This window comes from Panulirus ornatus, chromosome 56 (assembly GCF_036320965.1).
Source record: "Panulirus ornatus isolate Po-2019 chromosome 56, ASM3632096v1, whole genome shotgun sequence".
Taxonomy (NCBI): Eukaryota; Metazoa; Arthropoda; class Malacostraca; order Decapoda; family Palinuridae; genus Panulirus; species Panulirus ornatus.
In genome coordinates, this window is record NC_092279.1 from 21,251,714 (window position 1) to 21,278,350 (window position 26,637).

The window sequence follows — 26,637 nt, forward strand, 5'->3', positions numbered from 1 at the left end:
GATGAAATTGCATCTGAGTCGGATTATGTCCGTCAGGATTTCGTGTGAAGGACGAAATTGCCGTCATTATACTGCCTCGGTAATGATGTGGTCTTGCCGTAAAGAATAGTTTGCTGGATCTTTTTCAACAGCGATGACTGCTCTTATATGTATAATCAGCATGTTCTGTCATGATTTTGGCGTGGTGTAAGTTCGCCCAACGAAGCCTGGCAAATAAAAATCTTTGCTTTAAGACGTCAGTTGTAAGAGAAGAATATGACGCGACCAACCGGTAATTAATTAATCTGACGACTCACGCAGACTGATGATTCATATCTTCCAACCTTGTGACTAACAAATCGGTGCTTTATAATGTTTCATTAACCATCATCAGCTTTTAGTCATTATTTCGCAGTATTTTTTTCTCTCATATATCCAGCATTTCCTTTTCTAGGTCTTGTCTACAACTCTCTCTCTCTCTCTCTCTCTCTCTCTCTCTCTCTCTCAGGAAATGGCTGGAAACAAGTACTGAAGAAAAAATCCCAAGTTTAGTTTATTCTTGCTTAATGTAATGCTTCACCGTAAGCGGGCTCTAATATGTACATACATTTCCATCGGTGGATTACCTCATTGTTCCATGCCTATATTCTTTTCATGATCTCTTTCGGTTTGCTCAATTAACATTTATTTTCACAAAGCACCGACCCACTTTTGACCCTTACGTGACCTTTTTTTTTTTCTGATATGTGTATCTTATCAATACACATAATCCAGACAATGATAGCCAGGTTTTTATCGTATAGAACATCCACCACGTAATCAAAATCCTCATTTCAGCTCCAACAAACTCATGTTCGCCATGGAATATTTTTTTTCCAGTTGTCTTACAACTACAGAAAAATAAATTTTCCTGTTGTACCCACATAGGATTAACGTAGATTATATATAAACCTATTGAGTAACGTCTTTATTTTATTGCACCGTACGAATCCATTCAGTAATACATCTAAGATAAAGCAAAGATGAATTTAACAGAGTTCAGTTGGTATGTACATGAAAAAATTAATTACTAGTGATAGATATGATTGTTAATTGATATCAAGTACACTAAAAGCTTCCTGCTACTTGGTTTTAACAATTTGTGACAAGAGGAATGATTGTCTTCATAGCTAACTACTGAAAATAAAAAATGTGTAAATTTTTTTGTACATAGATAAACGTTGAACCCTTGATCACGAAGGGCATAGGTGTACTGGATCCAATTATATACTGGATCCACTTCAGGGAAAAACTAAGCATTTATGCATTAACCTTACAGACTAATTGTGTCTACTCAACGTCCATGTTTGACATAGTGAACAGTTAAGTTGTAGTTTTTGTTGTCTAATGATTTTAACCCCATTCACTTATGCCGGATAACTGCAGTCGAACGCTAGTTAGGCGGACGTGCTATAAATCTAATCAGATTTTTTACGAAACGGTATCAAGTGTCATGACTTACGCAATGTATATTACTATTTTGTCTTGTAGTTTGTTGATAATTCAGCATCATTTTGCAATACAGTGTGCCAGCTTACGAGTCGGTACCAGCGATAGCTCTCTGCTCGTGAAACAGATACCCCTCAAATATCTAAAACATCTATGCATCTGCACACTTTATGTGCATATTTAGAAAGTTTCTGAAGATTTAAACAGGCTCTTGTCTCTCATTTTACTCGGTAGGCACCTGGCATTTGGTCATTATGTCAAACTCATATCTCTCATTTTGCTCGGTAGGCACCTGGCATTTGATCAGTATGTCAAGCGTTTTTTTTTTTTTTATCTTTATTCCTACCCCAGTTTCATATCTTCATTCCGTGCTTTCAGGCTGAAAATCTAATGCCTACATACCTGCTCATTATTTGGAAACAAAATCAATAGACTTGTTTTATGTGGTGTTGATGGATAATGTTACGCTGGCATTTTTTTTTTTTTTTTCGCCATAAATGCAGAATGTTTTTCCACCTTCATGATCCCTTGTGGGTGCTTTTTGTTGCTCAAAGAAAAAAAAGGCTTTCTTATTTACTCATAACATCTCACACCTAACTTCAAATACTTCTGTTATATCCCCACGCATTCTGGTGTCGTGCAACAAGTGTAAGTTCAGTACCTGAAGTTGTCTGATATCAAACCTTGTTGCACGCTGCTGAGCTCCAATTCAATATCAGGTTACCGAACGGAATTTCCAGATTCAAGTAAGGGTCTTATCATGGCACAATTTACACTTCTAACCATGTTACCATCAAGGTGCAGAAGATTGCTCCTATCACACCTGAAATACTCGTAGTTGCTTCTTTTCTAACCAAACATATAAGTGAATCTTCCTCACTCGCGTCTTAACAGGAAGACTGTACCATCTCCCACCATCATCACTGTCATCTCTGCTACTCTTTACTATTGTTTTACAGCAGATGTTTCGCCAGCGCTCTGCCGTCCATCTTTCAAGAACAAAGCAATGGCATCGCTGTTTAATTTCTAAATTTTGATTCATTATGCAGTTAACAATTAAGTTTCTTTGACATTTACTGTCAGTATACATAAAGGAGTGAGTTTTACAATAAATGTTCCTTTGCGCTCTGTTGTTCATCCCTCACGAACAAAGACATTGTTTTTCCTTATCTCATATTAGTTTAACGTAGTTTATACGTCAGTTGCTTTGACATCTGTTGCAATACTGTGAAAGGTCTGGAGGTGAAATTATTGTGTCCACATATACTACGTCAGTGGCATTTCTTTCATTAATATAGCTATAGAAATAGTTCTAATACGATGAATCAATTATGAGACTTACGCCTTAACTTCAAATGACCAAACAAAAATTAGCCTTATAATCAGATACTCTACCAAACAAAAGGAAATAAAGTTTGAGATAAAAAGGGTAGATGATATTCTGTACTAAGCAGCCTTTATATCGTTTCATAACCATCTAGGAATAACTGACTCGTACTGGGTGTACTTCAACTACGCATGCTAAACTATTCACATAGTTGTGTCCCCTTTTGTCTTCAGTGAATAAGCAAAAAAATTTTTGTGTTAAAGTTTCATTACCTTTGAATGAACTCGAGCAGGAAGAATAAAAGGGGTATCACTTTTCTTGAACGCATATGACAGGATGTTTTAATAAAGATTATATCCTGTTTGTCATAAATTTTTACCTTGTAACACAAGTTCTCAGAACTCTTTGTAAGTGACGTAATTAACAAGAGGATCCTACAGTCACAGCTGAGACTCATGACTCGGCCAAGGAAGTTAAAAGTCACAGAAACCTCAGTGGTGCTGGCTGCAGGAGGCCGAGCTAACTCGTGTTACATTGACTTTTAACTTCCCTGACTAGACTTCACCATCACAACACTGCGCGGAGGAACATTTTAAAGTAGTTCCGTACAGAATATAGTAATTATGCCTAAAAAGTGCCTAAAGTAGGAGATATTTCGTGTGACGGTGAATTATTCTAATGTGATTATATTTTCGAGTGAATTTTAGTCATAAGAATGTGAAACATGTCTATAGAAAATAGAATTGTTAGGGGCGGGCGGAGGAGGAAATGGGCGAAGGGTTGTTGTGTGGTTGATCCTGAGGGGTGGAACGTCATTGTTGATATTTTGTGTGTTTGGGCATTTAATTTTCGTTTTAAGTCTTCATTAATACTTAATTGTACAGGTAAGGATGAAGATCTGTGTGCCGTATATCAGTGCTAGCAAGAAACATGTTTCAGATGTGTTAAGAGCTATGAAAAGTGCTCGTAAACATTTTGTTATGTGTCTTCCGCCCGCCCGTCACTTCAAGACCAGCTGATTAGAGAACTGGATTTGGGGTCTGGATTGCTTCTCTCTGCAAAATAGTTATATAAGTACCCAAATAACCGTTTACAGCAGTATGTGTAGTATGTTGACATTCTTAAAACTTCTTATATAAGGCATTTATTTAACAGGTAGTGTGTATAAATATCGCCAGAGTTGACAGACGTGTGGTCATTTTAATTGAGTTTTTCAGTTATACTAATTTGGGTTCACTACGTAGGTTTAAGCACCATGATTACTTTGCGAAGTGAAAACAAAATTTTTAACTTTAATTTCGTGTTTTTACTTCTGTAATTTCGTCGATTTGTAAAAAAGGAAAGATTTGCTCCATTTCATTCTTGCCTGTTGGCAGAAACGATTATTTCGCAGCTTAATTTCTGTGCTGATCAAGGTACTTTTAATATGGGTAAGGTTATGTTATGGATAAAGCATCAGTTTAGGGGCACCACTCTTATCATGGATTAAGTGATACTTTTACAGTGGTAGCCAAGTGTTTTTAGAATTTTATAAAAGTAGTTGATGAAAGTCTGGTTTAGCACCTCTTCCTTATTAAGCAGTATGGAGTTATCTTGTTTTGCAGTGCTAGGGCAGTGTATGGAGATTATACTGGATTAGGGAGTATGATTTGAAGCATCTTTGGTAAAAGTCTACTTTAGCTCCACAAAGTTGTAGTCTTTGGATATTTAGTTCTTATTCTGTAGTGCTCATATAGTGTTGAGAATATAGTAACAGTTAGGGAGCATAAGTTTGAGTTTTGTTTTATTGTATGATATAAGATAAGGTGATCGGTGGTATATTAGGGAAATTGCGAATTAAGTATAATTAGTAATAGCTACACGTAAAAAATCCACTGAACCTGTGAAAATCCTCTCTGAACTTCCTCAGCAGGCAAGACATATCTATAAATTTGATATTCCGGTGTAAGTATGCCAGACACATCGATAATTATGTCCTGCACAAATGATGTCAGGTGTCACCATATAGATGACTCAATGAGCGGCCATGCGACCCCCAGCAGCATTCAAATTTAATGTTTGTATATCTCTTCTATCATTTTGGCATCTAGGTAAGGTTTTTTTATAAGTTCTGATTTTTTTTAAAGTGATGTGCCTACTTTTACAAAAAATAATCCCATATTTTTTTAATATGCATAACCAACACTATTGTCACCTTATTTAAGATTTATCGTTTCATAAGATGGCTGCTCATAATCATGCCTCAATTTTTATTTCCCATAAATACATTGGCTATGCAGAGCTAAACGGCTCCCAATTTTAATTGAATGATGCAACATAAGGTGATATTAGTGGTGATCGTACTTATATTTGGAAAAATGTTGGGGTCTATACAGGAAAAAAGGTAAAACGCTTGTGAAATAAACTTTAGTTGAAACATACCCATCACACAGTCACACCATTGTTGTACCTTGCACGAATTGGTACCAAATGTCAAATTAGATCACACCAAATGGCCATGTGATCCCCAGCAGCAAACCATTTCATTTATGGGGTGTATTTTGGCTTCTAGATGAGGTTAGATAAGGTTCCCAAAGGTTATGTTGAATTTTTTACAATAGTTTTATGCACTTTTACATTAACCCACATATTCCTTGATATTCATAAACCTCATTCCTGTTTCCTTATTTGGTGTGCTTCAAATGATACCCTCGATTTTTTTTTTTTTAAGCACATAAATTATTGACGAACAAAATCACCCGATCATTCAAAGCTAATGGTGATGTGGAAGTAAACTTGATGTACTTAGTGTTGTGATGTGATGAGTGTTATATTCTAAGAGGGTTAATATCAGGGAAAATGTGAGGTTAACATAAAGTATGCAAATCTCTCAGAGCCAAAATTTACTGTGATTTTTGTTTTTTTAGTCAATATGTACATACTATATGAACATCTGTGTCTGCAGCCACACATGTGGGTACAGAACGTTTGATCCCAGGCTGTTTTGTGTGTTGGCTGATCGCTAAAGTTTGAAATGGCCATACCCATAACTTTCATATTTTTTCAAACAACTTAAAAGGTAAGGTAGATTTTGATTGGTAGGTAAAGTGTTTCATGGCTTCTGTTGATTCCCATAGATATTTTAATCTTACCTTTTTTTATTACATTGTAAACCACTACTGTATTTCATTAAAGTAGAAGAAAACAAAAATCCCTATCACTGCATAACTCTTAACTCTATAAACACTGAATTACTACTGCTGAGTTATATCTCGTATTCCCAAGGAAATAGACTGGTGTCCCTTAGCTTGTACGATGATTTACCTCCATTACTGGAAGTGAAACCCCCGTATTTTACAATTGAGCTTGTGAAAAACCGTATTCAGAATCATTTACCAGGTGTGAATGAATTTAAGAGTAATACTACAACTATCCTTTGTAACTAAGAGCATTTGTAAGAAATTGATGTGGCTGCATAAATGATTACTAGCTTTTTTTAGCTAGGATTCATGATACAAGCACTATTATCGTAATGATGGACAAGTGAAAGAAATTAGGTATTTTAGCTGCTATTGCTGCTTAGGAACTTGGACAAATTACTAGTTTTGCTTCTCATCAAAATTACCTTTGGATGGTGGTTGAGTGACTTTGTTGTGCATGTTTAGAGAATAGTAGTAGTTGATAGGAAAATTTAGTTAGGAACATAGGTATAGTAGGTAGGAACATTAGTTAGAACTAGTCAGTAGGAACATAGACAGGAGCCTCTGCAAACACTGCTCTAGAATTGCTCTCTGCCAGTGGCCTGTTAAGGGTGGGGCACTAAAGGCTTGGAAGCAACACTGGAGTTCATTAGTTTTGGAGACTCTGTTGCCATGGCCACCCCCTTGAGGGAGTTCCAGTTGGGAACAGGTGTCAGAGATATAGATAGATAGAAAGTCTAAAGAATACAATAAAATAATTGGAGTATGATTTAGATGATTACCATTTGTTGTACAGATGTTCAATGATATTATGTAATACGAAGTGTTAAGGTTATGAATATCATGGAAAATCTGGTTGGGATCAATTAATGTAAAAAACTGTAATGTTATTGTAATGAGGGACTAGTAAAGAAATTAGTTATTATAGCTGTTATTGCGTATTAGAAACATGGACAAATTATTAGTCTCCTTGTACATCAAAACTAGTTTTGGAAGATGAGTGATTTTGTTTTGCATGTTTAGAGAATGTGATGCAGTGTGATTTAGTTGATTACCATGTGTTGTACATAAGATATTAAGTAATGCAAAAGTGTTGAGGGTTTGAATATCATGGAAAATGTGGTTGTGATGAGTCTGTAGAATTTTGGTAACCACTTGTTGGAAATCAGCAGAATCAATAAGACTCCACTTAATTTTCTGTTGAAGTTAAGATTTACAATAAGAATATGAAATACTAATACCAACATAGATGTGATCTGCTGCGTGGGACCACATCGAATGGCTGTAGTACTTGCAGGGAGGTTGGATGGTGACATGAACTGGTGCATGGTCTTTTTGTTTACGTTTGTAGGCTGTAGATTCAGTGCTTAATCATGGTTGTGTCTCGTATATTTCAACTAGGAAATTGAAAATTTTGAGAAAGTCCCAGCTGCTAGGGTGGTTAGGTAAGGTTTTCATTGACTTTCTTCAATTTTTTCCAATGCTTCATTAATGTTTTCACCAATCAAACTTAAGTTTTCTAATATAGTCATCAACACTCATATTGTTTGATTTTAAGGGATGAAATATAATGCTACAAATCATGCTCCATGACTTATTCTGTTTTCTAAATATTATAGCTACTGCCATTGTAAAACAGAAGCACGCATTATTCAAAATTAATTTTTATGTTTAATTAAGCAGTTAGATTTTCAAAATTGGAGTACACTGCACTTTGTGATGGGCTTAAAAAAATTCACAAAATGTGTTGAAAGTAGCTGAAACATGCCGGAACAACATCCAGATTGATCAGGTTGTGTTAAGACAAGCTACTAGTAGAACAGTGTGTGATATAAAGAAAGACTAGATTAATACCCAAAGAAAATTATTATTTTGCCATAATGCTGTCACTTGTATTGGTCTACCAAACACCCATATACATCTTAAATAAAGAATTGATAAAGTTAAAGAAAAAAATATACTCCATATCAAAAGTATAAGATTGATAAAGGAAAAAAATGTCTCCCATATCAAATGAAAGAACATCAGAAAAGAATTATAAAGCAACCAAGAAACAAGTGATATAGGCCTTAACCATGAAGAAATGAATTGATTATGGTTTGAGATAATTGAAAACAGCCCAATGTAGGGTTGTTCATGCAAGTGGTGATGTTACCTTATTGATCTCTTTGCTTTGGTGCATTTGCTTTTTATATTACACAAAATCCACCTTGTTCTACTTGTTTCCACTGTTTCTTAAGATATTTAAGTAATTTAGTTTGATTTTGACATTTGTTGTGATATTATTATAAGGAGTCCCTGTCTTATAAATGTTTAGCTTACAGACACCCATACTTATGAATGTGTTCCAAAAAAAAAGTTTAATTTGTCCAACATACAAATAATTACTCATGAACCACAAAACTTCTTAAAGGTACATTTTTTTTATTGAGTTGCCTGATTTGATGTTTTAATGATATTTACTTACAATACTTAGTACATTATTTGTCAGTTATAGGTATTTAATGTAATTTTGAACAAAGTCTCCATAATTGATATTTTCTGACTGTAAGCAATTCAGTTTTCAAACAATGCTCAAAGAGTATAACCCATTCGTAAGTTGGGAACCTCCCGTACATCCTGTATATGTATTTCATAGTTAATATTACTTATATCAGCCCTTCTTTTAGTATTACTGTTATCATGATTTAGCACTGATATGGTCATTGATTACTTGTTTTTATGATTCTTCATTTTCCTATAAAGTTACAAAAAAGTAAGTGAAATGATGATGTCAATCCAATAATCTTGATGCAGTCTTTTTATTAATACAAATCTCATTGAGTGATGATGACATGATGGTTGATAGCATGTTTGCATAATTATTCTGACTTTTTAAGGACATAAACAAATTGCAGTCAAGTGAAATGATGACATGTTGACCCATTGATCTCAGTATGAATGTTGTCAGGTTGCAACGACACAATGATTGATAGCTTAATTGATGAGATACTTCTAATCCTTTTTCCATAACTGCACAAGGAATATGCATGAATGCTTATTAACAGTGAAATTGACGATGAACTGCCCGAGAAGGTGTGGAAAAATTAAAACAGGTTGATGGAAACAAGGAACAGACTGATGCCATCCATACATGTGTATTCTCCAATATATATCGGTGGTACAATAAACTACAGATGTCAAAAGCAATGCATGTTAGTGACAAGAAGTACATGATTTACATTTATATAGCCATGGAATTGCTGTCAAGGTGATAAATATAAACCATTAAGTAAAGTTTTATTCATAATGATTTATCTCTCAGCCCAAGAGGGTATTTGTAACTCTTACATTTACTTGATTTTATGCTTAATGGTACAGCCTTATCACTTAAGGTGACCAACCAAATTTTGTGAATGATATGTATGGCTTTAAGTGACCCAGAACCAAACATATTACAGATCATTAAAGAAGAATGCAAATTATATTTCAAAGATATTAAACAATTGTTTTGTACATTTAAGATTATTATTTCTGTCCATGAGGACAAGGAAGACAGAATGATAAAATGACTATGCATCCAGGGTATTTTTTATGGACTACTTAAGTTGAATAAATCATTGATAAAGCTGTTGATCATTGTCATCATCACTCAGCAATAGTCATGTTAATAAGGTTGGGATGAGATAACTAGGTTGATTTCTGTCATCATTTCATTTGTTTTTAGATTTTTTTGTGTGTTTCTGTGTATTTATTGAAGTGGAATAGATCATAAGACTAGCTATCAAGGTATCATTTATAATCCTTTTTATGATGCTCTCATTTCCAAAGAGATAATATTTTTAACTTCTTGAGTTTATTATTTAAGATATCTGTTCGTATTTGGGAGCCCAGTCAGGTGACGTACTAGGAAAAAAAATTTCTTTGGCTTCAAATTTCTTCTTATATCACACAGTGTTCTACCAGCTTGTGTGATCACAATTTAGGCAATTTAGATGGTACATTTCGGTTATTTTTGGTGTATTTCAGGGTTTTTTCTTATCACTATGTGAACAGATATAAAAGTATTCTCAAAATATGGTAGTTATGAAACATTATTTGAGAGCTTGTAATATTGTGTTATATTTGGCAGTGTTAGTTAATTATGTGAATACAGTAACACCTGCAGGTAGCAGTTTGTACTGATTTTTTTCTTATCCTATGATGATTAAATCTCAAGTGTGGAGGTCATGGAAGATGAGGCAAATGTGGGGTTAATATGAATATATGATATTTAAAACATGTTTAGAGATTGACAGAATGAATGGAAATGATACCTGCTTTTCCAGTGGAACCAAGAATAAACATTATTATTATTATGCTTGATTACTGTTTCCCACATTAGCGAGGTAGCACCAGGAAACAAAGAAAGACCCATCCACTTATATACACACATATACATACGTATATGTACATATCAACATATACATATGCATATGTACACTTGTACATGCTCATACTTGCTCTCCTTCATCCATTCCCAGTGCCACCTTGCCCCACGGAAACAGCATCACCACCCCGTGTCTGCAAGGTAGCACTTGGAAACAAATGTAAAAGGCCACATCCACTCACACTCATTCTCTAGCTGTCATGTGTAATGCACCAAAACCTCAGCAACCTATCCACAGCCAGGCCCCAAGAACCTTTCCATGGTTTACCCCAGACATTTCATGTGGCCTGGTTCGGTCCATTGACAGCATGTCAACTCCAGTATACCACATTCTTTGTAGTTAATGTTGATTTGATTTCAGTCTGACTCCACTGCTGTTAGTTAGAGCTTTGGGTATTGAGTGTTTTTGGTTTGCAATGGTTTTATACCATTTAAATGTAGACAATAGAATTGGCAATGGAGTTATATTCTGAACAGATGTACAAACTCACCCATGATTAAATATCATGCCAACTTCCCACAAATATAAGCAGACATGCCAAATTGTGGCCATACCTCCATCCAGCCCTCTCACATTCAGCCATTTCATTTCAACTCTAGTAGCAGCAGCCAAAATCATATGGGGTTTTCATTGGTCTGTTGAATTTTACAAGGGTTTCTATCTTTTATTACATTTATGTAATACAAATAGAATCTGTAACTGTTTACATCTGAACTTGATATAATGATGATAGATACCTGGAGATCTGTTGTTGTAGCATCTGTCATTGTAAGAATCACTGAAACTCATTCCACAAGGGGGGTAATTTATATTCCTCACCATAAGTATCCCCGGTCTACCTCATATGTCCAGACTGTATGTACCTGAAACTGTCGTTTACCATCAATATACCACACTAATATGATGTAGTTTACACACTATGATTTAGCAGCTTTTGCAATATTTAAGGTAAATCAAATGAAATTTGATGATCCTAAGAATGCTGTTGATGAGGAGTTGAATTAGTGGAAGAGTGGGAAATGGTTGGAGTGAAGGTTGATGGGAGGAAGGGGAAATGGACTTGCACTGTAATACTAAAAAGACATAAGTATGAAATGACATTCTGTGTGACATCATCTGCAAGAGGGATGTTGGTATAGACATTGCTGGACTGCCTGCAAGTTGCTGCACTATGAACTAGAAGTCACCATTGCTGAGGTTGTATTGTCATAAGTGGATGAAAATGAGTAGTGTTGCCAAGGATCTTTCATTTCAAAGGTGTCCATCATTTCATCAAGTTCTGTTTAATTTTTATATGTAGCCAAAATATAAAATTCTGCGTAAATGTTTTTAAGTTTTTAGATATTTTTTCGTGCTTTTTAGAAATATCAGCTGAATACCAATTAGGTTCTAGTGGTGTAAATTCTACGAAATCAAATCCCTGCACTTGCTAGAACAGCCACAGATTTGCTGATAGCTGCATAAAAGGGGTCCTGGGGTTGTAAGATACTTTTTTGAATAGCACTTGTTTTGTTTTTCCTACTTTTTTGAATAGCACTTGTTTTGTTTTTCCTCATGTTATTTATTTTTTATTTTTTGCTTTGTCACTGTCTCCCGCGTTTGCAAGGTAGCGCAAGGAAACAGACAAAAGAAATGGCCCAACCCACCCCCATACATATGTATATACATACACGTCCACACACGCAAATATACATACCCATACATCTCAATGTACACATACACACACATACAGACACCTACATATATATACATGCACACAATTCACACTGTCTGCCTTTATTCATTCCCATTGCCACCTCGCCACACATGGAATAACATCCCCCTCCCCCCTCATGTGTGCTATGGCGTGAGGAAAAGGCCCCATTCGTTCACACTCAGTCTCTATCTGTCATGCAATAATGCCCAAAACCACAGCTATCTTTCCGCATCCAGGCCCCACAGAACTTTCCATGGTTTACCCCGGACGCTTCACATGCCCTGATTCAATCCATTGACAGCACGTCAACCCCAGTATACCACATCGATCCAATTCACTCTATTCCTTGCCCGCCTTTCACCCTCCTGCATGTTCAGGCCCCGATCACTGAAAATCTTTTTCACTCCATCTTTCCACCTCCAGTTTGGTCTCCCACTTCTCCTCGTTCCCTCCACCTCCGACACATATATCCTCTTGGTCAATATATATATATAGTTTTGGAAAGAGGGGCAAGTATGAAGTCTGTTGTGGATGAGAGAGCTTAGGAAGTGAGTAAATGTGAATAAGAGCAAGGTTATTAGGTACAGTAGGGTTGAGGGTCAAGTCAGTTGGGAGGTAAGTTTGAATGGAGAAAAACTGGAGGAAGTAAAGTGTTTTAGATATCTGTGAGTGGATCTGGCAGCGGATGGAACCATGGAAGCGGAAGTGAATCATAGGGTGGGGGAGGGGCGAAAATCCTGGGAGCCTTGAAGAATGTGTGGAAGTCGAGAACATTATCTCGGAAAGCAAAAATGGGCATGTTTGAAGGAATAGTGGTTCCAACAATGTTGTATGGTTGCAAGGCGTGGGCTATGGATAGAGTTGTGCGCACGAGGGTGGATGTGCTGGAAATGAGATGTTTGAGGACAATATGTGGTGTGAGGTGGTTTGATCGAGTAAGTAATGTAAGGGTAAGAGATATGTGTGGAAATAAAAAGAGCGTGGTTGAGAGAGCAGAAGAGGGTGTTTTGAAATGGTTTGGTCACATGGAGAGAATGAGTGAGGAAAGATTGACCAAGAGGATATATGTGTCAGAGGTGGAGGGAACGAGAAGTGGGAGACCAAATTGGAGGTGGAAAGATGGAGTGAAAAAGATTTTCAGTGATCGGGGCCTGAACATGCAGGAGAGTGAAAGGAGGGCAAGGAATAGAGTGAATTGGATCGATGTGGTATACCGGGGTTGACGTGCTGTCAGTGGATTGAATCAGGGCATGTGAAGTGTCTGGGGTAAACCATGGAAAGTTGTGTGGGGCCTGGATGTGGAAAGGGAGCTGTGGTTTCAGGCATTATTGCATAACAGCTAGAGACTGAGTGTGAACGAATGTGGCCTTTGTTGTCTTTTCCTAGCGCTACCTCGCACACATGAGGGGGGAGGGGGATGGTCTTCCATGTGTGGCGAGGTGGCGATGGGAATGAATAAAGGCAGACAGTGTGAATTGTGTGCATGGGTATATATGTATGTGTCTGTGTGTGTATATATATGTGTACATTGAGATGTATAGGTATGTATATTTGCGTGTGTGGACGTGTATGTATATACATGTGTATGGGGGTGGGTTGGGCCATTTCTTTTGTCTGTTTCCTTGCGCTACCTCGCAAACGCGGGAGACAGCGACAAAGCAAAATAAAATATATATATATATATATATATATATATATATATATATATATATATATATATATATATATATATATATTCTTTCTTTTCTTCTTTCATACTATTCGCCATTTCCCGCGTTAGTGAGGTAGTGTTAAGAACAGAGGACTGGACCTTTTGAGGGAATATCCTCACCTGGCCCCCTTCTCTGTTCCGTCTTTTGGAAAATTGAAAAAAAACGGGAGGGGAGGATTTCCAGCCCCCCCGCTCCCTTCCCTTTTAGTCGCCTTCTACGACACACAGGGAATACGTGGGAAGTATTCTTTCTCCCTTATCCCCAGGGATATATATATCTTCATAAGTGAAGAATAATGATAATGACAATAGAGAGAAAGAGCACTGGAGTTTTCAGAGATAGGTTTCATGAATGTAGCTGCCCCTTATACTAGTATAAAATGTGTAAGTGGAAGCATACACAAAACATCACATATGATTTTGTAGTGAGTGTCAGCTTTCTTGTAAGGGTCGTGTTTACTATTACAGTATTACCATATAGTAGCTCTTACTTAGTTATTTTTTGGCAGCATGATTTGGGAAGATTATAAGGTTAGTTAATCTACATTATCACCTTACGCTGGGTAAACTGGTGTGAACATTTATATTTTTGCTCCATATTTTGTGTTATTTATTGCATTTGACTTTTTTTATTTACTCTTTTATTTGTTTATGCCTTGTATATGATATAGCAACTCCAGACTCTTTTTTCCTTAGGCTCTTAAAATAACTTAAGGCTAAGGAATACAGGTTCTGGGTATGTGGGTTAAGTTGCACCAGGTGAATCATGGGTGCAGTTAGTAGGTTTCCTACCATGTGTGGTGGAGTTTTACAGCCGTGTAAGGTGATCAGGCAAGGCTGCCTAGGGAATGGCCTTGGCACAACTGAACCATCCATTGAAAACTTTTCTTTACAAATAAGTGAATTTCATGGAACATTTATGTTGATAGACACTTCAGACTATGATTAATGTAATTCTTCTGAAGTGAAAATGTTTCATGTTTGTTGCCTTTACTTGTCCATCAGCTGACTTGAATTGGACCTTTCAAAAACTATATTAGTCATTTAGAAACTTTATAGATTGGTGTTGCTTTCTTTTACATTTTTTCTTTTTCTTTTTTTTTTTAGCTAAGTCATCATGGCACAGAGAGGAGCTGCTCAACGACCTAGTGGTGGTGGCCAGGGCAAGATTTGTCAGTTCAAATTAGTGTTGCTGGGAGAATCAGCTGTTGGAAAGTCATCTCTCGTTTTAAGATTTGTTAAAGGGCAATTCCATGAATATCAAGAATCTACTATTGGTGGTAAGTGTCTTCTGTAAGTATTTCATATATTTACCTCATGGCAGTTTTTGAGATAGACCAAGCATGAGATATTGAGGTTTGGCCTGAAAAAGGGACAATGATGAGATTTGAGCGCAGTGTATTATAAAATTGTATTGAATATTAACTGAGGTTTGCCAGGAGGGACACTGAAGATGAATGTAATGTACTTCAGTAATGTAAATATGAATATAATATACTTATGTAGTGCATTATACCTGAATATCAAGTGACTGATAAACATTTATGCTTGAGTGAATTTTGGTACTGGAAAAGGTGACAGTTATGCACAATTAGATAAGGTGATGGTGAACTTCAACTATGTAGAATGATCCACCCCTTCATAAGTGCAAAGGATCATTAAGGTAGAAAGAATGTCATAAGATTTTAAGGATTGAAAGTAAATGTGAAAATAAAACCTAAAATGGCATTACTTGAAGTGACTTGGCATATCACGAAGTAAGTGTTAAAGGCATAGAGTTATGGTGTAAGAATATTATAACTTTCTTTGTAGATGTCAAGTTATTATTTGTGAAAAAAAAATTTAAAAACTCCATTGCAGCGGCCTTCTTGACGCAGACAGTATGTTTGGATGACACTACTGTAAAATTTGAAATCTGGGATACAGCTGGACAAGAACGGTACCACAGTCTAGCTCCTATGTATTACCGTGGTGCTCAGGCAGCCATTGTTGTGTATGATATAACAAATCAAGTAAGTCTTGTCTTTATCATTTATTGTCTTTCACTGCTGGTACTTTTCTTGGAGCCTTGCTCATTTCATCCCCATCTCCCTTTAACTTTTTAAAAATACTTCTATACTTTTTTGTCATTATATGCTTTTAGATTTTGTTTCCAAGAAAGTAAATATCAGTATTAGTCTTCCCATTTGTTAGGGCATGTGGCAGGGAGGGACATTATACAACACTGATTACTGTTGGTTGTGTTACTTTTAACCCATTGATTGTGGCAGACCCATATATTATGTATACACCTACTACAGGACTATTCAGATTTTTTTTCATGCTATATAAGAGAAGAATTTTTTTCAAAAACACAATATATTTGACTCTGTAGTAGATCTGTACTCATGCAAGTGATGAGCTGCACAGGTTAATACTTTTTCTGACAAGTGAAGGCTGTTGATGTAGCCAACTCTACCAGACATACAGTGCTTCCCCAGCCTCATGACACAATGTGTATGCAATTACTGTACTAAACTAGTTTCATCTCTTTCATATTTGTATTCAATTCACTAGACAATAATGCTATTTTCCCTATTGCTAATGATTGATGTTTTAGTATTTACCATATATTTACCAACATGGCAAGGGCAAAACATGCTGAAAACAAAGCCATCTCAGGTAGAAAATATAAGTAAAAGAAAGAAATTAGAAATTGATCAGAACTCCATAAGTGTTTGTAGACCTAACTTTTATAAGAAGGGAGAAGACAAGATAAGGAAGAGAATTCTAAAGCTTAGCCAGTTTATTTACATATTTACACTACTATTTTCTAATTTTGGTAATTGCTTTGAATATGGGACTCAAAACATGGTTGTGCTCACAGAGATGCATCTTATTCAGTACACATGTATTGTGTGGACTCTCTTCTTTGCACTTGAGGAGTGTTGGCACAAACATGACACTTGCACCAGGGATGATTGGAGATGGCTGTGTTTTCCTAACAAAACCATATTGGTGATTTGTTTGTCGCTATCATGCCCATCAAATCACCCAAAACACTTGAAGAAATAATCCAGCTTCTCAGAATTCATACTGACAGAACAAGCATGTGTTTAACCTTAATTTCCTGTAAAAAAAACAAATTTTTGTGCAGAAGAGGGTGGATGTGCTGGAAATGAAATGTTTAAGGACAGTATGTGGTGGAAGGTGGTTTGATCGAGTAAGTAATGAAAGGGTAAGAGAGATGTGTGGTAATAAAAAGAGTGTGGTTGAGAGAGCAGAAGAGGGTGTATTGAAATGGTTTGGACATATGAAGAGAATGAGTTGGGAAAGGTTGACAAAGAGGATATTTTTCCAGATATTGAGGGGACAAGGAAAATCAGGGGACCAGCTTAGAGATGGAAGAATGGAGTGAAAATAATTTTTAGCAGTTAGTGACTGAACATGCAGGAGGGTGAAAGGCGTGCTCAGGATAGAGTGAATTGGAATGATGTTGTATAATAGGGTCAGTGTGTCATCTGTGGACTGAACCATGGCATGTGAAATGTCTGGGGTAATCCATGGAAAGGTCTGTAGGGCCTAGATGTGGATTGGGAACTGTGGTTTCGGTGCATTACACATGATAGCTTGTGTATTGGTGAGTGGATGTGGTCTTTCTTTGCTTGTTTACTGGTGCTACTTCACTGACAGAGGGGCGGCGATCAGGTGTGGGGGAGAAGAGAATGTATGTTATCTTTTTTTTTTCTTCGTGCATTTGCACTGTTTCCTGTGGGGCTGGACGGTGTTGGGAATGGGTAGGGGCTAGCAGGAATGAGTATGTGCATGTGTATAAATGTTTATGTATGTGTGTATATATATTTATGTATATGTGGCCTTTTTTTACTTGTTTTCCTGGTGCTGCCTCACTAAAGCAGAGGATAGCGATGCTGTTTCCTGTGGGCTGGGGTAGCACCAGAAATGGATAAAGGCAATTATGAATATTTACATAGATTTGTATATATGTATATGCATGTATATGTGTGTGTATGGGCGTTTATGTATATATATGTGTATGTGAGTGAATGGGCCATTCTTCGTCTGTTTCCTGACACTACCTCACTGATGTGGGAAACGGTGATCAAGTATTATGATGATGATGATGATATATGTATACATTTTTTTTTTTTGTGTGTGTGTGTGTGTGTGGATGTCCTTTTTTTCTGTTTCCTGGTGCTACCTCACTGACTTGGGAAACAGCAATCAGGTCTGAAGAAAAGATTGTACATTGTTTTAGAGGGAAGTTAGCAACATCCATTCTTGCCCCCAAGGCAATTTATGTGGCATGAGAGTGCACCACCCCTCCTTCCACTGGGACCAGGATCTTTTTCATCCTCACTGCTGGCAATATCATCGTCATCATCCTTCTGCCTTCATGAAAATTGTGTCCACTTAAGTCACTATCACTAGCCTTTAAAATGTTGAAGTCAAGCATATCTACTAATGGGATTTTTTACATGGTTTGTATGAGGTGAAGTTGTTATATCGTATGTTTCAGCACTGTTATGGTTACTGGCCACTCAAGTGGAAAACAACATAGACTAATTATACAGATAACCTCAGAGATGCTAGTAAGTATATTCTGAATGATTATCATCCTTCCGGCCACAAGTGGACTATCAAAAAATGAGATCCTACTTGTGAGATATTCATTCTCCCAGAGACAGAGTGTCCAATGTATGGGATATCAGCAGTCAGTGGGTTAACCATGTACATTATGACATTTTTATGTATTGTACCTGCAAGTGTTTAGCCATACCAAGTTTTGAATAAATCAGCATTATAGCAGATTTAGAATGTAAAAGGAATAAATGGGAAAGGTAAGTATTTTGAATTGAGAGAGATTTTTAGGAAGAGTTGTGTAATGTATTTCTAAAACAAACTTCACTGTGGTAGAAAGGTTGTAAGGAGTGGAGTGAAAGTTATGAAAATTTATTACTACTGAAATCTGTGGTAGTGGAAGAAAATTTAGTCGTGTGATATACTATGGTAGTTTTTTTGGTATTTTCTTCATGAATATATGATAGAAGTATTCAGCAAGGGAAAAAGAATTTTAAGTTTTCTTTCCATAATTGTTATTTTAGACAATGGCAGCCATATAAGGGTTGACCCTCTGACTAAGAATTCCTTGCTTAAGTGACAGTTTGGTTAGAACATGCAAATTTAAACTGTAGAGTAGAGGATATTAGGATTTATTAGGGTAAATAACTTAAATGTTGGGTCAACAGTTTTTCTACCCATTGGTAATAGCTATAAGGAACAAAGTGGACTTATCAGAAAACAGATAGGCAGTTTGCTGTAAAGTTTACCAGACTATCGTGTTTGCACAGCATATGATATATGAGAATTGTATTGAGCAGCATAGTAGATCAACCTTCCACAAGGAACTTAGTTGTGGGATGGCTAAAAGACAACCCTTAAAAACTAATGCAAAATGTACATGTGATGAATATCTGGAAATAATGGACCACATGCTCAGGTTTCAACCAAAGTGAATGAACTGTGATGTCAAGTGAAGTTTTTTAATGAGAGTCAAAACACTCAGCTCCATGCAATAAGGGAATTGAAAGGGAAAAATATATACATACACAGTGATCTAGACCAGATGAAAAACAGTACAGTAAGTTTACAATGATCTAGTACTCAAGAGATTCAAATGGAATATCCCAGTCCAGAAAAGTGAGGTTGGGTTTGAGGTAAAATCACCCCACCTCACTGCACCAAGTCCACATAGCAGAAAGACCACCAAAACAATCAGCATTTCCAGAAATTAGATACATTAAATTCATTAAAGAAAATATTTTTTGCTATGCCATTTCCTACATAGTAAGGTAGTGCCAGAAACAGATGAACAGTGTCATATGCTCACATCCACACTCTATATGTTGTGAAGGATATACTGAAACTAGAGTCTGAAACCAGTTGTATTGCTGGAGAAATTGGAAGGTATCAGAAATATACATAGGGAGTGTTAGATGACCTTTAGTGCCAGAACAAAGCCATTGAGTAGTTTAGGCCCATAACCCTCACAAGGAAATGCATATTTTCTCCTGCCTTATAACGTCATTGTTTCAGACTTCAGGAACTTCAGGGAGCCATGACATAAAAAACTGAGCCAATGTGTTTTACATTGAGAGTACTCTGTGAGGTCATCTACATAAGGACTTTTTTTTTTTTCATAAATGTGTCTTTGCTCTGGAAACTGTTAATAAGTTTTGGTGTACTGCACATAACAGCTAGAGAATGGATGTGAGAAAATACAGCCTTTGTGTTTTCCTGACTTCCTCACTAATGCAGGAAACATGGATCATTTGAAAAAAAATCTCACCTGTGTTATTTCAAGGAAAATATGTAATGAGCTTATGTATTTTGACTATTTGTAGGCCTTTACATTATAACATAGATTTGGCAAAATTCAAATAGCATCTGTGTGAAAACTGGACAGTCAAGTGGAACATCTTGACAGGAGAAAGATATTGGTTATTTAGGGTGGTTAAAGGGAAGGAATAATTGACCATTAAATAGCATTCTAAATGAATTGATTGTACACTAGTAAAACAGCTTACATAATTTCATGCACTAGTTTTTACCACATCTGTTTAGATATCCGACTTATCCATTGCTTGGAATGTATGGGGAAAAATTATCCTCACCTCTTTACTTGTACAGTCACCCTTATTATAGGTGAATGGCCACTAACCTGCAGGTCTTGCCTATGTTCTGACCCCACACAAAATAAGTAGATTGATTAGTGACTTACCTGAAGACAAGGAACTCTCATCATATGTATTTTTGATGAGGAAAATGAAGAATGATAATATGATGAATGTAAAGTAACAAGTGATAGTTCTTTTAGTGGGGTTATGTGTGGAGCAGGAAGTCTAGAATAGGAAATGTCCCATCTTCCCTTGCATATTATAATTGGTGAAGAGATGAAATATTAAAAAGAAATACCAGTATCCTCCCAACATGTGCTAATCACTCTCCAACTTCACACTCATGTTTAACATGAGTAGTGCCATGTTTTGGAATATATTCAATGTTAATCACCAACAGTGATGTTTCTTTCTATGAAATAAGAGTACAGTAATGTGGAACTAAGTTTATCATAAAGAAATTATGTCTTTATTAACGTTCCCACACATGCCATTCTCTCATCCTTCACACACTTAATATGATTAATCTTTTTAGAAATATTTGTGTTATTCATCTCCTGTTATGTGCTTGTGTATGAAATAACAGTACAGTTGAAAAAAGTTCAAGAAAAGAAGGAAATGTTTCTATGTCCTCACTTTTTGGGAATAGTAAGAAGTATCAAACTTGTTTGATCAAACCACTTAACACATGTTGCCCTCAAACACTTCATTTCCAACACATCCACCCTGCTCAGCACATCCTCATCTGCATCCATTCCTAGGCTGTAACAGTGCAGTCCATTTGTCCGTTCATTAACCTCACATTATTGTATGTCACCCTCATGTTTTCTGAATCTGTCAAAAAATATAAGTTATATAAGTGAAACTGTACACACTAGGCCCATGCACACAATATTTATAGAATGGTTCTTTATTCACTTAGAGAAAACAGGTGTTTATGATGGAGAGACTGAATGAACAATATTATTTCTTGGCAATCTCTGTGGAAATAACATCGTTATTAGTTCAGTTTCCTAAACTGTTCCCCTTCTGTAGGACACATTTGGCCGAGCCAAGACTTGGGTGAAGGAACTCCAGCGGCAGGCATCCCCCAACATTGTGATTGCTTTGGCAGGTAACAAAGCAGACTTAGCCAATAAGAGGATGGTGGAGTATGAGGAAGCTCAGACTTATGCAGAAGAAAATTCACTGCTCTTCATGGAGACATCTGCTAAGACTGCTATGAATGTTAATGATATCTTCTTGGCAATAGGTGAGTGAGATGAGATACATGATTTAATGTGAAAGTATGCTTTATTGTGTTAATGGGCATCAGGTTTATTAAGTACATCTTTTAAGTATAGTTTCTAGTTACTTGACAGATAAAAAGTGAGAAATTAATAGAAAGGGGGTAGAAGACTGTGCAATTTATTGTCATGATGTGTCTAGTGTCTAGATATGAGATTCACATGAAAAGATCAAATAAGATTGAAATAGGCAATGAAGGGTAGGGAAGTGCCAATTTGAATATTGAAGTGAGTGGAAAGGCAGGAAAAGATCTAGCACTGGAATGAGGCACGGAATGTGTTGATTTCACAATTTGATACGCAGGTTAAAAAAAGTTAGGAAAGCTGGATGTGAATCCAAACCCAGAAGAAAAAAGTGATGAGAAAATAGTTACACAGCTTAAGAGAAAGAGATAACAGTTGAGAGATGAAGACATTATGAAAAACAAAAGCAAGAATTGTGAATAAGAGACTGGTATTGTTCATGATTAGACATTGAAATTAATCAGAGGCATGAAGTTGATACAATATTTTAAGCATACCAGACACAATAAAAGTGAAGGTAATATGAGTAAACTTATAGAGTGCTTAGATTTGATGCAGTCCCTGCAGTTAGAAACTGAGTCAACACTAACAAAAGTGGAGGATAAGTGTCTAAGGTAAATAAATGATGATGTGATTTTAGGATGACTAGATGACAAGATATGTAGATCCTCAGAGATCATTAATAGATTCAGAGAATGAGTGATGTATTTATAAAGGATTGAGAGAATAGATTTCCCAGACTTACTGGGATGGAAGCATGAAATATAAATGTTCATGTGAATTCTAAATGCACATGTATTCAGGCTTTTGAAGAAGTTCGGCCAGGAGATGATTTTTTATGATCTATTGATTTTTTGAGATTGCATTGAATCTTGGTAAGCTATGCAGTTATAAGAAATGCATTAAATCTTAATAATGCAACATGTTTTCCAGCCAAGAAACTGCCTAAGAGCGACAGCAATGCCAGCGGTTCTCCTAGGGGTGATGTCAGCCTGTCTAATAACCAGCCAGCACAGGGTGCTGCTGGCTGTTGCAAGTGATCACCTTTAGCACAGGTAAGGTTGCCAGTTGGTGAACTTATGACACATTTTTCTGTTTGGTTTGGGTGCTAAATCATATCGGAAGCATTTTCTTGTTTTATGCAGACACACACACCCAGCTCCTCACATCATACGTAAGGCCAGAACTAGTATGTGCCTTTCATGTATGGTCACTCACCTGATGAAGCACAAAAAGCAAATAGATTAGGTCTGGAGGAGAACAACAGTGACAATATTAGAATTAAGAGAGTTGCTTTACAGAGAAAGGTAAGAGGCCATAAATTTTCCACCTTTGGAAGGGAAAAGATTGAGGGGTTACCTGATCACAACTTCGTTTTCAAAATAGATTGATGTTGATAGTGAGACTGTGTTCATATGTGCTCCCTACCAAAGTTATGATGAGAATGGTTTTTGAAGATGATGTACTTGCAGCTTATGCCTCACCCTTCATCTCAACCCTCTCAGATACCAGATACTGAACCATGCAGATGCTGTGACCTCTGGCTTGACCCATAGAGAAGCTGTGTCTTCTAACTCAGTCCATACAGATGTCTCACCCTTGGTCTCATTCCCTTTAGCACCATATCTTCTGACTTTACCCATGTAGATGCCTCACCCTTGGACTTGACCCCTTCACACCCCACTTCTGATATGAACCATGTAAATGCTTAACCTTCAGACTTCACCGCTTAAGACACCATGTTTTCTGCCCTGCCACATGCAGATGCCGTGTATTCTGACTCGATCCGTGGAGATGCTTTATCCTCTGACCATAATTTTCTCGAGGAGCCTCGTGGAACATGAAAGCATTACTTTTCTGGTCAGTTAGCATAGGCTGAACACATGTCAGGCATAGTCTTCCAGGGTAATCCTAGAGATAATGTTGTGGTTCCCATCCAGTTAGTAGCTTTAGGTTAAGGTGTTCCCCATGATATTATGGGTGTTATCATAGATCGTAATGAAAATGAATTCTCAAATAGCAGTTAGTGCAGGATTACTTACGGGATGCTACAGGAGAACTGAGTTTGATCTGTGTACTCAGCAGCTTTGCGGTCTAGTTGACATGAACACAAACAAGGAAATAGTGTGTTGTCGAGTGGTACAACATGCTTCTAGGTTTGGTAGTCAGAATTATGCTAAATGCAACTCTACTGAGTGGGAAAGCAGTGTCAAACAAATTGCAGTAAATGTCGCAAAGCCAGTATCAAGTGCAATTGTTGGAGCCACAAATGGGAGTAAGAACTGAATAGATTCTACAGTGCCTACATTTGTTTTCTTATTTTGCGTCCATATGGTAATCTTTTTAAGTTGTCTGGTTTTAATGAATATAGATATTGATCTGTAATGACATATACACGTATGTATTTTATTCCTTTCTTTAAGACAGTTAAGACTGATAAATGTAAACCTTAAAAAGTTTCCTTACCCATAGATATTTTATTGGTATGAAGGCCATCAAAGACCGACCTGTAAACCTGAATAAGATTCTTATCTTCATTATATAAGCATGATTTAGCATCAGATGTTACTTTCAAATATGTCTGTAGCTGTCTAATAACATCAGCATAACACAGCCTGACAATAACAACTGAACCATGTAAACAGCCAGGTTACCCAGGCACAAACACAGTGAATGGCCTAATTCTTTCAGTCAGTACATCCAAATGTGAACTAGAATATTCAGTCACTTTGTAAATTGTATGAAATTTTCAGCTATTTTGTAAACTGACATAGTGAGCTGAGCACTTCATAAATTGCATGAAAATTTCAATTATTTTGTGAACTGCTTAACTTTCAAGTGATTGTAACATGTATGAGCATTGATTATAGATTTCATTACTTTCCCCAGATTTGACACTCAGCTTCTTCCACAGTGATTGTATTGATGATTTTCAGATTTTCTAATACTTGTAATGTAACTGAAATTTCTTTTCTTTACAGGTGAAACAATGTGATGCTAGTGTAAGTTATGATACCCAGCTGTTGGTAGCTCACTTTTCCCCATTGGACTTGAAGATTGCAACATTCCTGGGTTCAAATTTATGCATGGGTCTGAACTTTTAAATTAAAAGTCAACAAATTCCAGAAATTTAGTCACTCCTCAGTTACTTTATATGTATCGGGTTTTGAGATTCAAAACCTTAACCATAATGGTACTCACTATTAAGCTTGATTTTTTCTTTTTTTTTTGAATAAAATCCTCATCATCAGGAGCGTATTGATCTTTTGTGCATTTTTGAATCACTTGAGGCTCTCTTTCAGACTGCTTGACTGCAAGGCACTGAACAAGAGAGGCCTCATGGTAAGAGCTCACAGATACTTTGAAAATTTTCTATAATTTGATTTTCATTTGTAATTGGTATCATTTGCACATCGTAATGTCATTCCCATTATTTATCAATTCTTGTAGCTAATGCCCCTACCCAAACTTGCAAGTGTAAATGTTAGACATTTCTAAGAAACTTTTGAACACCATAGGTTCACAATGTGGTTAGAATGGTGTTTCTTGCCTTCCTGCTAAGTCATAGTATGAGGAACGTATTGCCTCATCAGTTAAAATCTGCTCACCAAAGTGGAAGGAGAGAAGAATGTCATGTTAATACAGCTTATCAGTAATATATGGAACAGGTAGTTAAGTGTTGTACAGTATATTGAATGCATGTCCTCTGTATTAGGGTTCACAACCCACAAATTCTACCATCAGTCTAACATGGACAACTTATGTGAGGAATCGCCACACTCTAAGAGTTGATTTCATGCTAACATGGTCATACATGGAACGGTGAGCATTTGTTATTCACTTCGCATTTTTGTTTACAGTAAACCATCACATTTAAAAAGTCCAGTCACGTCTTATGCCTGACCATGATTGGCCATGTGATAATAATGTATATTATCTATTTAAGTTTCTTTTTATAAAGTAGGGAAGAATTTCTATGTCACTTGTAAATTTATTTGTTTTGTTAACTGTAAAAGTAAGCAAGATTGGATTTGGGTAGCTAGACAAAGGGTTGGCAGCCAGTAATGGGATATACATGCTATCTAAGTCCTAAATATTGTGGTTAAGTCACTTTACTGTGATATGAAAACAGTTGTATTTTAACTTAGTGGAAGGAATTAATATATAAAGAATCATGACTTTTATAAATTACAATATTGCTGCATGTTGGAGATAAGCCTTTTTAGTGCCCAAATCTAATCCAGCTGCCACATGAATCCCTTTTTGCATCCTGGTACTTGATGATGCTAATGGCCAATAAATATGTGCTGTAATGAATGAAAATGCCCATCTGTGGTGTGCCGATCAAACAGTTATGGCAGTCATGTTTTTACTTTCAAATATTTTATGAGCCCTCAGTATTGTATTAGATATGTAGTTATAATTTTCATCATATGCAGTGCTATTTAAACTATATAATTTTAGCAGCTTATTAAAAAGCATTCTCCTCTGGCTTGTGATGGTCAGATTATAGTTTGTCACCATGGCATGACCATTGTGAGGCATTAAACCCATTGATATGTGACAACACCAGCAGCCGTGAATGTTAAATTGAGTTTTATTTTCCTCTGTTAAAACTCAGTTATCCATACTAAAGTAAAGGAAAGGTTAAACTTGATTGGCACGTCATATTTGCTCTGCTCAGTTGCGCTTGGGGTTGCTCAGTCCTTGTGCTTGATTGAAGTATGGCATCCATTTGGGATATTATCTGCGGTCGTCAAGCCAGGCACAACTGATCACGTTTGTGTGTACACTGAACTCCAAAGCTCAGCAATCTTGTACAGTAAAAAGTACCTATTATAAATAAAGAAATTAAATTAGAAAA

At 36.5% G+C, this 26,637-nt stretch overlaps 1 protein-coding gene across 3 annotated transcripts; it reads left to right on the top strand.

Annotated features, from left to right (window-relative positions):
• Positions 1-3,251: 3,251 nt before the first annotated feature.
• On the top strand, positions 3,252-26,637 carry Rab5 (RAS oncogene family member Rab5). 3 transcript variants are annotated; one of them, XM_071694048.1, is made up of 6 exons: positions 3,252-3,391; positions 14,897-15,069; positions 15,650-15,801; positions 21,499-21,715; positions 22,707-22,828; positions 24,755-26,637. In XM_071694048.1, exons 2-5 carry the CDS (start codon positions 14,907-14,909, stop codon positions 22,811-22,813), a joined length of 639 nt encoding a protein of 212 aa, XP_071550149.1. In that variant the 5' UTR covers positions 3,252-3,391; positions 14,897-14,906; the 3' UTR covers positions 22,814-22,828; positions 24,755-26,637. The 3 variants fall into 3 exon arrangements, with proteins under 3 accessions (XP_071550149.1, XP_071550150.1, XP_071550148.1); XM_071694049.1 differs by having other exon boundaries at positions 3,282-3,411; XM_071694047.1 differs by lacking the exon at positions 3,252-3,391 and adding an exon at positions 3,549-3,678.